General features: G+C 47.5%; 1 protein-coding gene across 6 annotated transcripts in view; it reads left to right on the forward strand.

Moving 5' to 3' along the window:
* The window catches only part of akap9 (A kinase (PRKA) anchor protein 9), a 181,582-nt gene that overhangs the window by 118,921 nt on the left and 47,661 nt on the right, over positions 1–15,000 (forward strand). For all 6 annotated transcript variants that reach the window (XM_063185757.1, XM_063185755.1, XM_063185761.1 and 3 more), the window contains one exon: positions 5,994–6,156. In XM_063185757.1, the coding sequence (XP_063041827.1) occupies positions 5,994–6,156 (163 nt within the window). The remainder of the gene's footprint in view (positions 1–5,993; positions 6,157–15,000) is intronic.

The following is a 15,000-nucleotide window of genomic DNA, read 5'->3' on the forward strand; positions in this document are numbered from 1 at the left end:
TGTGAGTGTGTTTGCGTGTGTGCATGTCTCTGATCCAGTGCGAGTAAATGGACTACCTCATCCAGGACTAAACCCAACACCAAGTGACTAACACAACCAAAGTTGTGGAGTGGAAGCTATTTGTTTTTTTGTGACTGAACAAAAAAACAACAACAGAGAATTGGACTGAAAGTGATTGACAAGAAGCTAAAGAAGAAGAAGAAGAAGAAGACTGAAAACGGGAGAGCCAGAGAACAGAACAGGAGGGCAGCCCTGATCCCCCAAGGCCACCTCCCCCCACCCCAGCTGGTGTCTGTCGTCCGGGTGACCACAGCACACAGACCCCTCAGCAGGACACTAGAGTTAGAGAGGGAAGGGAGGAGAGGAGAGGGGAGCACCACTGCTGTGGACACCCAGAGGGAGAAGAGAGTCAGAGAGGAGGAGAGGGGAGCGGAGGTGCCCAGCGGAGAGTGCATGTGGCTGGGGGGAACTGAAGAAGAGGAGAGCAGCCTGTTGTGTGCTGCACTGTGTTATGGTTTCCCGGGCTCTCTAATCCTCCAGCAGCACCACCCCCTCTCCAGCCTCTTCACCAATCCCACCAAAACAGCACCACTATTGCTGTGGCTGCTTTCTGTCACTGTCATAACCCGCTGGACAGTGCACGTGGCTGGCTGGGCAAGAGGGGAACAGCAGAGCAGCCTGTTGTGTTGTGTTGTGTTGTGTTGTGTTGTGTTGCGTTGTGTTGTGTTGTGTCCCCTTTGCCTCTTTCCCGGCTCTGTAATCCTCCTCTAGCCACACCCCTCCACCTCCACCTCCACCGTCGCTGTGGCTACTGTTGTAACCCAGGGGAGAGTGCCTCTGGGTGGGGAAGAAGTTGATTCGGTTGCCTTGCCTTTTTTCCCATCTCTCTAATCCTCTACTGCCAGCATTGCCTCTGCCGGTGCTATCGCTGCCTGTGTTGGACCAATTAATGGAGCGGCAACAAGCGGAACCCTCTCAGCGGAGCGTTGCCGTGGAAGCGTGCTATTGTTAATGAGGTTCCAGCAGGACCAGCAAGGGGGCAGAGCAGAGGGGGATCTCTGGACTTGGAGAGACGGGCAGAGGGAATAGAGGAAGAGAGAGAGAAGAGGAACAAGTGGAATACACCGTGAAAGATAAAGAGACGGAGAGAAAGTGAGAGAAGAGGACAAGTTGAGAAGCAAGTAGGAGAGAGAGTGCTTGGAACAGGTGGAGTCTGTTTGTTTGCTTTTTTTGCCTGTGACTCAGAGGACATTTTTGTACGGCACCAAAGCCTGGAGTTTCCATTTCCAGTGTGTCCTGATTTTGGTTATTCTCACCGGTTCACCAGAAAAAGGAGGTCAGGTTCTCTGTGTGTCACCACCCCCAGGGCAAGAGAAACTGGTTTCGTTTCAGCTTGTGAGTTCAATCATTCATTCTCTGCTTCATTCATTCATTTCTACTCTCATTTGATTTTGTTTGTTTGTTCCTTCAGCCACTCACTCCCTCACTCACTCATTCATTGAGTCAGTCTTGTCAAGTCAGTCATGGTGACTCAAAGCTTTTCGTCATCTGAGTGAACAGGATCTTCCCTGTGTGTGTACTCTGTTCTCCGTCTACCTCACAGGACCATGTGCCTGCTTCTGTTTACTAAAGGCCTCTCCCAGAACGGTGGAGACTGTTGCTTAGCTCTGCTGTGTTAGCTTGGGTCTGCTTGCTGTGTGTGTACCACTTCCCTGCCGATCATCTCACACATCACCAAGAGCCGGCATGGAGATTACTCGTTTGCCAGTCGCAGGATTTAATCCTGATCAGTTGAGCATCTGAGAGCTGCTGGAATCACATCGCATCACATCACAGTGGATTGCAACCCTAATTGCTTTGTTGAGCCAACATGGAGTCCTATTGCAGCTACTGGAAGTGGAGGATGCCTTTCTTTTGATCCCATCTGTAAGTCATTCAGGGGCATTAGCGTTCACCAGTTGCAGGATTTAACCCCAATTGGTTGATCAACTGTGAATCGCGACATACTGTTGTTGAAGTACATTGCTTGCTGTGAGCCATCACGGAATGGTTTTCTCCCAACCTCTGCTGATCAGCTGCGATCCACTGCATATCGCCGATGTATCTTGTTTGTTGCTTATCCAACCATGGATTCCCATGCTTGCAAACTCTGTTGACCACCAATTGTGGAATAAGTCTTCACTGTGGAGTTGAGATGATGTGCTTTCAGAATTACATTGACACTATGTGGTGATATACATCAACGTGCAATTGAGCATGGGATCCTATCCTTGCAACTCCCGCTGATCAAGCAATTGAGGAATCAGAACTTAAGATCGAATCACCAGAGGAGAGGATCGATCGAACGAGCGAGCGAGCAAGACGAGATGGATTCGTACCGTAACTACTGGAAGTCGAGCGTGCTGGGAAACGGCTGGGTGGAGAGCCAGGAGGAGGACGTGTACGAGGTCGAGTCTCGCGTCCCGCTGCCGCGGCCGTTCCCCTTCGCCACCGTCCTCAACGAGAAGAACGCCGTGGTGGTGCAGACGCAGATCTCGCACGTCAACCACCGCACCAATGGACACCTGCTGAAGGTCATCTCCAAGATCTCGCTGCCCACACCGCCCTACACTGTAAGTTATAGAGTGTTATTGGTTGTTGTGTGTGTGTGTGTGTGTGCGTGTGTTTGTTTGTGTGCGTGCGTGCGTGCGTGCGTGCGTGCGCGCGTGCGCGCGTGCGCGCGCATGTGTTTGCACATTTCCAATTCTACAATCAATAATATCAAATACATACTGTAGATCCAAAAACAGACTCATAGTGTACCATTTAATAGGGACAGGCCACTTAAGTCCCCGGAAAAGGGGAAGTCTGGCCGCTCTCTAGTCCAGTGGTTCTCAAACTTTCCCCATCATTCCCCCCTTTGGAGAGTCTGGATGCTTCCGAGCCCCCCGGAACAACAGCAGTACTTGCGCAGAATCAAAGGAAAGGTGACTGGTGAGATAAAACAAAGAGGGATGTGTGTTCATTTCCTATGCTTTTCAAATTTATGACAATTTATAAAATAATATTGTTTTGCTTGGAGAGACAGGAAATAATTTCCTTGGGGGGGAAAAACCCAAAATCAGATGTCACACGATGCCTCCGCGCCCCCCCAGGGGGGCTTGCGCCCCACTTTGAGAAACATTGCTCTAGTCTATTGCGTGTGCTTCTTTGTTGTTTGTGTGTACGTATGTTTGTTGGCTTTCCACAGGTGTGAAACCAACACCTCTACAGCATTGGAGGCTGTGACACATAGTGTCTTTTGCCTGTAGCATGGTTAGGTGTGGTGTGGTGTGGTGTGGTGTGGTGTGTGTGTGTGTGTGTGTGTGTGTGAAGTTCAGATGAGCACCCAGTCACACACTCATGTCGTTGTCAGTGCTGACCTTTGCTTCAGCCGATATATGGTTTTCCCAATAAAAGACCTGGTGTGTGTGTGTGTGTGTGTGTGGGTTGGAAATGACTTTACAGTGCCGGTTAGTGATTACGACTGTCACGAAATGTCACCCTTGCTAGTCACCAGAAGTGGAATGTCACCTCTTGTGCTTTCCAGAAGTGTAAGTGCAGTGTAGGACACGACCGCAAAAGTAGGACGATTTAGGCGCAAATTTCTTCTAAAGCCTAATTTCACAGGCATTTTCGGATTGCTCTTGTGAAGTCACAGCTTTGTTGACTGACTCGCAGACATTTGCATAGATCTCTCTCTCTCTCTCTCTCTCTCTCTCTCTCTCTCTCTCTCTCTCTCTCTCTCTCTCTCTCTCTCGTGTGTGCGTGCGTTTGGGGAGTACATAGTCACTCGTCAGTGTGATGGTCTAAGAGACTTTCAACAGATGATGCCACCATTAGACCATCTGTTGTTATCTGTTATGGCCTCTCGATTGGTTTGATGAAACTGATAAGCAAGAAATCAATAAAACAAAAGTGAAACGGCATGCCACACACAGATGCAGTTCTATGTGCTTCACGGCTAAAAAAGAAAGTGTGGCCATACTGTGGTTGATATGGTAGGGCACTCGTCTACTACGCACCCGACCCAGGTTCGATTCCCGGCCTGGGTCCTTTGCCAGCCCTTCCCTGTCTCTCTCTCCCAACTCGCTTCCTGTCTCTACTTCACTGTCCTGTCTCAGAAAAAAAACAATTAAGGCTTGTAAAGCCCCCCAGAAATACTTAAGATAAACAAATTGCAAGAACACAGCAAATGAAAATATAGGCATGACAATGACAAAACGGGAAAAGGATCAAAGCAGGAATAAAAATCAAAAGTGAAACTGAATGTCAACACAGCCGGTGCAGTATCTCTATGCTGACGGCCTACTCCTGTATGCACACTGACGATGGCACACGCTGAAACACGTTGGTGCAATTAGAAAACATCATGTGCAATGTGCTGCCTCTTTTTTTTTTGGTAAAAAAACTCAAGAATCTGGGAAAGCACCCTCACCATCTAAGTAAATAAATCAGTGTTTACTCCTAGCTGAAAGACTGAATGTTACTGTAGGCAAAATGATGCAGGATTTAAAGCCAGCTTGTAGACACAAAAGACACAAAATGCATGATGTTGGATCCTGTACAAAAACCCCACACATTTTTCTCCCCCATCTAATACGTTTTCACTAGTTGACCCCATTTGCCATTTCACTGCAAAGTACCGTAATCCCAGCTGATTCCGCCGTCTGCCACAGGAACAGACCAAGCCGTTTGACTTCTGTCTCATCTCGTACCCTCTTATCCTGTGTACTAGTGTTTTTCTCAATGGGGGGGCTCTGTAGCACTAAAGTCCTTAGGACCTTTGAGAAGGAGGCAGCTGAGGGGAGGGGAGGGGGTGCTCAATTGCGAATTTGGGAGCATTGTTATTGTTTTTGTTTTTTTTTTTTGGGGGGGGGGGGGGGTACCAGGCTTATGGTGAAATCAAGGGGGCATTTGTTAAAAAAAGATTGAGAACCGAATACTGTCCCACAATCCCTCAGTGGTGTCCCAGAATCCCCGTCCCTGGTGACAGGGCAGCCAGCTGGCTTTGTCCCCATTTGACCCCTGTTGAGAGGGGTCACCATGTGGTAGCACACCAGGTGTCCACGCTCCTCTCTCCGCTCTCCAATCTGTACTGACTCTACTGTCTACCCAAATCTATGGACACTGTACTACACTCAGTGTTGGCAGACTGGGCGATTTGGGCTGCTTAGGTTGGCCGTCTGTGGGTAAAATCCGACATTGGGCATGTTTTTCTGTAGATTTATGGCCAAGTCATTACAATTTTGTTTAAATTGGGCGGGATTTTGTGTCTTCAGGCAGTTTTTGAGCATTTCTTTGGCTGGAATTTATCAGCCAACCCTGACTACATTCAGCTCTAGGCCAGGTGTCCACGCTCCTTTCTCTGCTCTCCACTGTCCACCTAAATCTCTGTACACTGAACTGTAATATACTACACTACACTACTCTGCAATACAATACTACACTTCACTTCACTACACTCCATGCCAGATACTGCTGCTTTGTAACTCAATTGTTTGTTTGTTTGTTTGTTTGTTTGTTCCTGTCCTTTCTCTCTTCCCCCCCATTCTTTTTTCCCTGTCTCTCCCTCTGCATCCCTCTACCTGTCTGTTCTCTGCATCCCTCTTGTATCGCTCTTACTCACCCCACTCTCTTTCTTTTGTCTGTTTTTCTCAATGTTTCATTCTTCCTTCCCTCTTGTCGGTTCTCTGCCCTTCTCTCATATATTCTCCATCTCATGTATTCTCTCTCTCCCCTCTCTTTTTCTTTCTCCACTTCTCCCTTGCTCAATCTAACTCTCGCTCTCTCTGTCACTCTCTCTCTCTCTCCTCTTTCCTATACTATCGTCTCCTCTCCTCTCTCTCTCTTTCTCTCCCCCTCCTCCCTCCCTCTCTCCCTCCCTCTCTCCCTCCCTCTCTCCCTCTGCCTCTCCCTCGCCATCTCCCTCTCCATCCCTTGTCTCCCGCCGTCCCCCCTCCTCCACTCTCTAGTTGGAGCATGCGCGTGTGACCCAGACAGAGTTGATGCGGGAGTCTTTCCGCCACAGTGAGGAGGTGCAGGATCTGCTGAGGAGGCAGGAGGAGCTGCAGGAGAGGCTGGGGGAGGAGGCGAACGCCCGCGAGCAGCTGGCCCTCGAACTCACCAGGGCAGAAGGTACCGTAATAAACCGTACTCTATACTGTAATATGTTGTAGTTTATAGTGTGATCTATGGCAGGGTCCGGATGTATGTTTATGTGATGGTGGGGGACGGGAGGTCTGTGTCATGTCTTGTTTACGGCTGTGTGTGTGTGCGTGTGTGTGTGTGTGTGTGTGTGTGTGTGTGTGCAGCAAGTGTGCATGCCCAAGGATTTTGTGGATGTGGGTGTGGATGTGAAGCACGCAAACTGTGTGTGTGTGAGTGTGTGTGTCTCTGTCTACAGCCGCTGGGAACAAAAGGCTTATTATTTATACCCACACAGCAGCACACTGACCCTGCAGCAGGGCAGCAGAGGGTTTGTTTAGTACTAACTCCTATTTAGCATTCAAATGAGATCCTCTGTGTACCTCACATTTGACTAAACACCTGCGGTTAGCACAGATCAGGTCCATCTTCCCATGGCATCCAGGCTGGGACTTGTTGGTGGCATGTTCATTCGTGACATGTTCTTTAGTGACATTTTTCTCACTGTTGTTATTGTTGTCATTAATAATGTATTAGCATTGGAATCATTGGAATTTCAGTCTTTATTTAGCTAATTAGCGTAGGAATCTGCTGCCAGGCGTTTTATAGTGGCAGCCAACAAACTGGATTGAGATAGTGAGAACTATTACCACGTATTCCTTCTGGCTGTGTGCACAGGTGGGACTGTGTTGGTTTCTAAGCACTGTAATATCTGCCCCTGTTGGCTAGCAGCGCTGTGTCCTGCTGTAATTCAGTGGCGTAGCCACCGTGTGCTAGCAGGGCTAATTCAGTGGTATGACTACAGCATGCTTTAGCAGCGGTCAAGTGATGTCCGCAACTGTCAGAGGCAGCTGGCTAATGGGCTGGGGCTGGGGGGGTGTGGGGGGTATAGAGCTATATACTGATCCATCAAACAGACTGATTACCCCCCTGAAACCCCCCTCCTCCACCGTGTCTAACCACATACAAGCCCATGGAGACAGGAGGGCAATGCTGCCTGGTGGGACATTATTATAAACGTTAATCATATTAATGAGAAAGTTATCATTGCACGTTTGTGACTTAACATCTAGTTGGATTCAGAAGCGTGTGAGAAGGGCTACATCCAGCCAAAGCTGGTGAGTTGGATAGCTGCGCTTTTAATGGTTTTATCTCTCTCTCGTGACCAGTTATCTTTTGCGCCCCCCCTCTCTGTCTCTGTCTCTGTCTCTCTCTCTCTCTCTCTCTCTCTCTCTCTCTCTCTCTCTCTCTCTCTCTAGTGTTTTATGGTTGTGCGTGTCATCTCTGAGGGAAAGCTGGTGTGCTGGCTTCAGTAAATATTTGTCATCTTTACAGCGTGTTCTCCCCACCCGATACCTTGTCAGTCAGCTGAATTATAATACCAGTGTGGTTATCTGCAGGGCGTAAAGAGAAAAGTGTTTTTTGCCAGGAGTTGGGACTCTCATCAGGGGCAGTATGCAAAACTGGCATGACAAGATTATTGATCTGGAAAGGAAGGGATATAAATGGCAGTGGAGATGAGCTTTAGCACCAATGATCAATTCACCTCCTTTCCTCCCTCCCTCCCTCCCTCCCTCCCTCCCTCCCTCTCTCTCTCTCTCTCTCTCTCTCTCTCTCTCTCTCTCTCTCACTCACTCACTCACTCACTCACTCACTCACTCACCCACTCACTCACTCACTCACTCACTCACTCACTCACTCACTCACTCACTCACTCACTCACTCACTTTCTCTCTCTCTCTCTCTCTCTCTCTCTCTCTCTCTCTCTCTCTCTGTCTGTCTGTCTGTCTGTCTGTCTGTCTGTCTGTCTCTCTCTCTCTCTCTCCCCTATCCCCACTCACTCACTTTCCTTCACATACACACAGCACATACAGTAAATACATTCCCCACCCTCCTGTTCCTCAGTCATCACATCAGCAGTGTTTACTCTGCATCTTGTGCTCTGTCACATGGTCCTTGTGTGTATCTCTACAACGTATAGCTCAGGTTAAATAACACACACACACACTCGCACGCATAATACACATAACACGCATAAACACATGCATGACACACATAACACGCAGGCATAACACACATAACGCCCTTACACACACACTCAGGTTAAATACTCTAGCTGGTTTTGAGGCCTGGGAGACTGGGTGTGTATTGCCATAGCTGATCCCATTGCTAATAGCCCTGGGTGTGTGTGTGAGACAGAAGAACAGGTTTCAGTTGTCACACAGAATCTTCTACGTATCCTACTCCTAATCTTAGCCTAGGACTTCTTTTTACATTACATCACACTACATTACATTACATTACATTACATTTAGCTTTTATTCAAAGTGACTGTGTTATTTTTTTAAGCACAGAGCAGGTGTCTTGCTCAAGTGCAGCCATAGAGTGTGGAAGGGTGGGATTCGAACCCCCAACCCTCAGATGTAAAGTCCATATCCTTAACTATTAGGACACGACTCCAAGTCAACCAGTTAGCAGGGTCAACACTCATACAGTGTTACCAGTCACACATGCTGCAACAGCAGTCTGAAATTGGGAAAGTAGGGTTGTTGAAAAAGTTAAGCTTTAGCAGATTCTGCGCGTGTGGGTGTGTGCGTGCGTGGGTGCATGGGTGTGGGTGTGTGTTTATGCATTCATGTGTCTGAGAGCAACCGTATCTCACTCATTTCGTGAAGTATTCACGAAAAAAATAGATTAATTTTCGTGGTGCATTCACGTTATTGCCCGCCTTTCGTAAAGTCTTCACGAAAATAATAGATTAATTTTCACGCTGCCTATTCACTTGAATTGCCCGACTGTTGCCTAGCGACCCACTAGTTTGATGCCCTTTCGGTAGCCCACCGTCACATGGTAATCAAACATTTCAAACAAGCAATTTAGGGTTAGGTTTAGGGTCAAGGTTAGGGTTAAGGTTAGGGTTAGGGTTAGGTTTAGGGTTAAGTAGGGTTAAGGTTAGGGTTAGGTTTAGGTTTAGGTTTAGGTTTAGGGGACATAAGGCGTAAGTACCGAAAAGGGCGTCGAATTAGTGAGTCCCGAGTGTATCAGCAGTGTTCTGTCAGCACCCCCTCCCCGCCCCTGCAGACGTTTGGATAACCATAGCAGCAATGGGGCAATTCAAGTGAATAGGCAGCGTGAAAATTAATCTATTATTTTCGTGAAGACTTTACGAAAGGCGGGCAATAACGTGAATGCACCACAAAAATTAATCTATTATTTTCGTGAAGACTTTACGAAAGGCGTGAGATAGGGCTCCTGAGAGGGAGTGAGAGTGCATGGGTGTGTGAATCTCTTTCTACCTTGAGTGCATGCTTATGTGAGAGAGTGAGTGTGTGTGTGTGCATGGTTGCGCATTGGGTGTAAATCCTCTGTGTGTTTGTGTCAGCTCTGGGACGGGCTGAGCACACAATTGTGCAAAACGGTCTCCAGGCAACTAACGTAAACTGGCCTCCCTCCTAGTGGGGGGTAACACCTTGGGGTTTTATTAACCCAGGAAGGTGTGTGTGCGTGTTGTGTGTGTGTGTGTGTGTGTGCGCGTGTGTGTGTGTTTAATTTTAGAAAGTTAATTGGTTATGCCAGGATGTCATTGTCCCCGTGACCTTTTTTAGACCTGTCCTGACATGTGGAGCTCAAGACACTTTGACGTTGGAATAACAGTTCAGATGGAGTAATGGTTCAGTTCAAATAATAGTTCAGATGGAGTAATGGTTCAGTTCAAATAACAGTTCAGCTAGTTTTGCCAAGCGTCATACTCTGTAGTGCAGTGAAGCTACGGTACACAAAAGTGCACCATGTTATTTCTAGATCTTATGCAAAACTGACAAGATACTGATAGCTGTTTTTTATTGCCTGGTGAGGACATGGACACATCCTATTTGCCACTCTGGAAATTCACAATCTTAGAGTAGAGTAGAGTAACTTTATTGATCCCCAGAGGGAAATTCAGGTCGGCAGAGGACCCGGCCCGGAATCGAACCCGGGTCGCCAGCGTAGCAGTGCAGTGCTCTACTACAGTGTTTCCCAACCAGGGGTACGTGTACCACTAGGGGTACGTGTACCACTTGGGGTACGCGAGCACACCTCAGGGGGTACGCGAGCACACCTCCGGGGGTACGCGGAAAAATGTAATAATAGCAAATATATTGAGTGTAGTCGCATTGGGATAGAGGAACAGAGAATGTGTGAGGGCGAGGGGGTACTCATCATATGACAAAATGGCTTAGGGGGTACGCAGGACAAAAAAGGTTGGGAAACACTGCTCTACTACTTGAGCCACTGGAGTCCCTAAATCTTAGAACCGTTAGTCAGAATTGTGAAGGAAGTAATTTGAGTTAGGTTCATACAGAATGCAAAGATTGTACCATGCTGGAAGTACCGTTCATACAGTACAAATTCAGCAGCTGATCACTACAGTAGTTGTGCACAGGGGCTCTGCTTTGGTGAAGTTAAGTAGTCTGTTCTGAGTTTCTCAAAAGATAAGTTGTTAGCCTGTTAGCAACTTCGTTAGTTGCCAATGGAAAAATGCATTGAAAACAACAAAGTAGCTAATGTAGTAAGCAACTTTGGTTTTGAGAAATTCCCCCCTGTGCTGTTTTAGCTGCTACCTCTGGTGGTGACGTGGACAAATGTAATGTCCCTGCCAGCGTGTCTCAGCTGTCGCCGCTGCTGTCGTAAAGTGTGTGTGTGTGTGTGTGTGTGTGTGTGTGTGTGTGTGTGTGTGTGTGTGTGTGTGTGTGTGTGTGTGTGTGTGTGTGTGTGTGTGTGTGTGTGTGTGTGTGTGTGTGTGTGTGTGTGTGTGTGTGTGTGTGTGTGTGTGTGTGTGTTGTAAAAGGGATGCTATTCTTCATTGTCTGCCACTCGTAACCGCTCTGAGAAAGTCATTAGGGGCCCTGACTGACACACACACACACACACACACACACACACACACACACACAGATCTGAGAAAGTCATCATGTGCCGTGAGTGACAGCCTAGTAATCTAAGCCCAGATAGGCATCTCTACGTGCTACGCTACTGTGACGTTTTGCTGTCTCTGATCCTCTTGTTCTGTATTTTTAAACCTGTGTTTTTCTGTGCGTCTTTGTGTTTGGTTTGTACACCTCCACTGGAAGGGTTTTGAAAAGTCGAACATCAAAAGTCTCTTATCGCATGAGAGAAGATGTCAACACCCCTCCACCCCACCCCACCCCTCCTCATACCTATATCTGAGCAGGGCGTGTTCGGTCTAGTGTCGACCTCTAACTCACATTTGAGTACTTCTACCTTGTGTGTGTGTGTGTGCGTGTGTGTATGTGTATACCACTGCCTGCCAGTATAGGTGTGTATGCGGGGGTGGTTGTGGTGTGGATACTTGTGCGTGTAGGCACGTGTGTGTATGTGCACGCCAGTGCCTGTCAGCATTGGTTTGTGCGTGTGCACGGGATTGAGCGTTGTGGGTGTGTGTGTGTGTGTGTAGTGTATGTGTGTGTAGTGACAGTGTAGTCCCTGTCAGCATTGGAGTATGTGAGTGTGTGTCCATGCATGCTGGTGTGTGCGTGTGTCAGGTTGTTTTGTGTGTAAATGAAGAGCTCAAGTAACTTTGGCATTACTGCATCACGGCATTACTGTACCATTTTTCCGGAAAAGGCAGTTTGAAGTGGTGCATTAGCTGTCAAATAAAAGAATTTATCAAAGACAGCAGGTATATCACAGGCCCTCTCATGTCCAGACTATTCACTCTGCTACAGGTATGCACTGACACTGTAAGTTCATTCATTCACATGCTGTGTATAAATATGTTCATGGCTTTTCTTCATGCCTTTTTAAGCTGATGAATGGTGTAATGAAATGGGCGTTTTTAGCAGTGCTGTCATCACCCCTGTGTTAGCCAGTACAACAAAGCACTAAAGGAGGGGTAAACACCACAACATCGCTGAAAGTCAAAACGCTCAGTCGCCTTGAAAAAGTAGCTTGTGGAAACACGAGATGCGTGCGTGTGTGTGACTGTCTGTGTGTCTGCCCGCACGGGCACTGCTAATCTGATTGAAACATGTGCAAACTTTTCATTGGCAAATAAACCTAGAAAGCACGCTGGAGAGAGTCAAACTCCCAAGGCTACACTGAGTTTGCAAAACAATTCCTGTATTCACAGAGGAAATGTCGTGCAAAACCTTCTGTCTTTGATTTTCTGCCTTTTGCATGACTTTCTGCTGATTTGATGCAAACCGCTTTTTTATCCTTTGCTGTCTGTTGTTAGTTAGCACTCAAACAAGCAAACATGTAGTCTTATTGGTTATGGTTAAAGCACGACAGACATGAGAGGAAATGGAAACCCTCAAGTGCACACAGCAGCAGGTGTCAGGTGTCCCTCTCACATGGTAACCAAGTGGGCCGAGCACTCATGCGGTGAAATGCTCTCTCTCTCTCTCTCTCTCTCTCTCTCTCGTTCTCTCTCTCTTCTCTCTCTCTCTCTCTCTCTCTCGTTCTCTCTCTCTTCTCTCTCTCTCTCTCTCTCTCTCTCTCTCTCTCTCTCTCTCTCTCTCTATGTCTCTCTATGTCTCTCTCTCTCTCTCTCTCTCTCTCTCTCTCTCTCTCTCTCTCTCCGGCCACATTAATGAGGCTCTTCTTTGTGGCCGTGCTGTAGGTAATTAAAGAGCTGCATTGTTTGCTTGCTCTTCTTTGGGACAGTGAGGTTGGGTGGGGTGGGGTGGGGTGGGGTTGGTGAGGTTGGGAGGCGACTGGTGAGAGCAGAGGGCAGAGAAGGGGGTGTGGTGTGTGTCTAGTCAGTCACCCGTGGTTAAGTTGGAGGTGGAGGGTTAGAGGGCAGAAAAGGTGTGTGTGTGTGTGTGTCTGTGTGTGTCTGTGTGTGTCTGTGTGTGTGTGTGTGTGTCTGTGTGTGTCTGTGTGTGTCTGTGTGTGTCTGTGTGTGTCTGTGTGTCGTCACCCGTGGTTTAGTTGGAGGTGGAGGGTTAGAGGGCAGAAAAGGTATGTGTGTGTGTTTGTCTGTGTTTGTCTCTGTGTGTGTGTTTGTCTGTGTGTGTGTGTGTTTGTCTGTGTGTGTGTGTGTGTGTGTGTGTGTGTGTGTGTGTGTGTGTGTGTGTGTGTGTGTGTGTGTGTGTGTGTGGTGTGTGTGTGTGTGTGTGTGTGTGTGTGTGTGTGTGTGTGTGTGTGTGTGTCTGCGTGTGTGTGCGTGTGTGTGTGTGTGCGTGTGTGTGTGTGTGTGTCTGCGTGTGTGTGTGTGTGTGTGTGCGCGTGCGTGCGTGCGTGCGTGCGTGCGTGCGCGTGTTTAGTCACCCGTGGTTAAGTTGGAGGAATTTCTACCCCCTGCTATGAGCACTTTGTGAGGTATCTGAAACACAACTCGTCTCAAACAATCACCTGCTGTTGCCACAACACACACACACACACGGGGTGGGTCACACTAACCTGGTTTCACCATGTAACCATACATACAGTGCAGGCCTGGGAATTAACACTATTAACCATAAACAATCACACGCATGCAACCCTGGGAAAGACACTACGGTCCCTCCCAATCACCAACTAAACCCCAAACAGACATGGGAAGCACACTGTGTGTTGACCCTGTGTGCGTAAGGCTGGGACTGACACCAGGGGGTGTTCACTCACGGAACTAGCTACTAGTCACAACTGGCTAAACCTAATCCAAAGTGCAAAATGAATGGGTGTGAATGGAGTTTTCTACCATTAAAATCTTTGTGATTTTTTCTAATGTTTTGCCCTGAAATATTAATATTCAGCTCGAAGCTAGAAATAATAAGACCCCATTTGAGTAGCGTTTCGATTATTTTGCGCCACTAGATTATTATATACTGGGTCACAAAGCTCAATTTTTATGGGGACCAAAACCCATAAACATTAGCGGGATGCTAGCGAGTACAGGTTGAAATCTTCTAACCTGCTGTAAAACTACACACCTGAACGATTTGTCAATACAGCCTATTGTTAAACAACAGTCATAGTGCTTACCAGGAATGTTTTGTTGATAATATTTGTGACTGGAAATCGCAGTAGCAATGTATTTAGCATATGGGTTCCCCTTTCCATTCCATACATTTTACCACATGAAGGACTGACCTTCGCTCGCCAACTAGTGGGCACTCCATAGTTACTGCAGTATGCATGCAAAGCTAACTGGCTACAATGGGAACCAATCAGACTGAACCTTCTCCCTGTTAGAGATTCTCTGCTGACACTGTGGTCCACTATGAACATACTCATATGGCCCTGGAAATGACACTGGTACACTGTGTAGATTAAAACACATCTGCGATTGTGTGTTTTCTTTTTATCATTATTATTATTATCATTTTTGTGTGTGTCATTTTTAGACTTTATTATGGACAGGACAGTATGAGAGGTAGACAGTAAGCGAATGGGGAGAGAGACAGGGAGGGGTCGGCAAAGGAGCCGGGCTGGGAATCGAACCGCACGGCAGACGATTGCCCTACCGTATGGCCACGGCAGGGTCGTGGTTGTGTGTTTCCAAGACAGGGAACTGAATGACCCAGCTTCTATTTTTACTCTACTATAATTTGCCCTGGAGTGCCGTGACGATGTTGTGTTAATGGCGGAGCATGATGTTGCTAATGGCTTATTTTCGTTTCACTACATGGCGCTGTTATGTAGTTTTTGTGTAGTGTTGTTTTCGCTCCATGATGTTGTGTTGTTGTGTTATTTTCAGGACATGTGTTATGTCATATCTGATGGATACATCTGATGTCTCCTGGCATCTGGCATTGCGTGTGTGTGGGTGTGCGCGCGCGCGCGTGTGTGCGTGCGTGCGTGCGAAATATAAGGTTAATGTTCATGCATGGTCAACATACAGATATGAAT

This window comes from Engraulis encrasicolus, chromosome 20, assembly GCF_034702125.1.
Source record: "Engraulis encrasicolus isolate BLACKSEA-1 chromosome 20, IST_EnEncr_1.0, whole genome shotgun sequence".
NCBI classification, from domain to species: domain Eukaryota; kingdom Metazoa; phylum Chordata; class Actinopteri; order Clupeiformes; family Engraulidae; genus Engraulis; species Engraulis encrasicolus.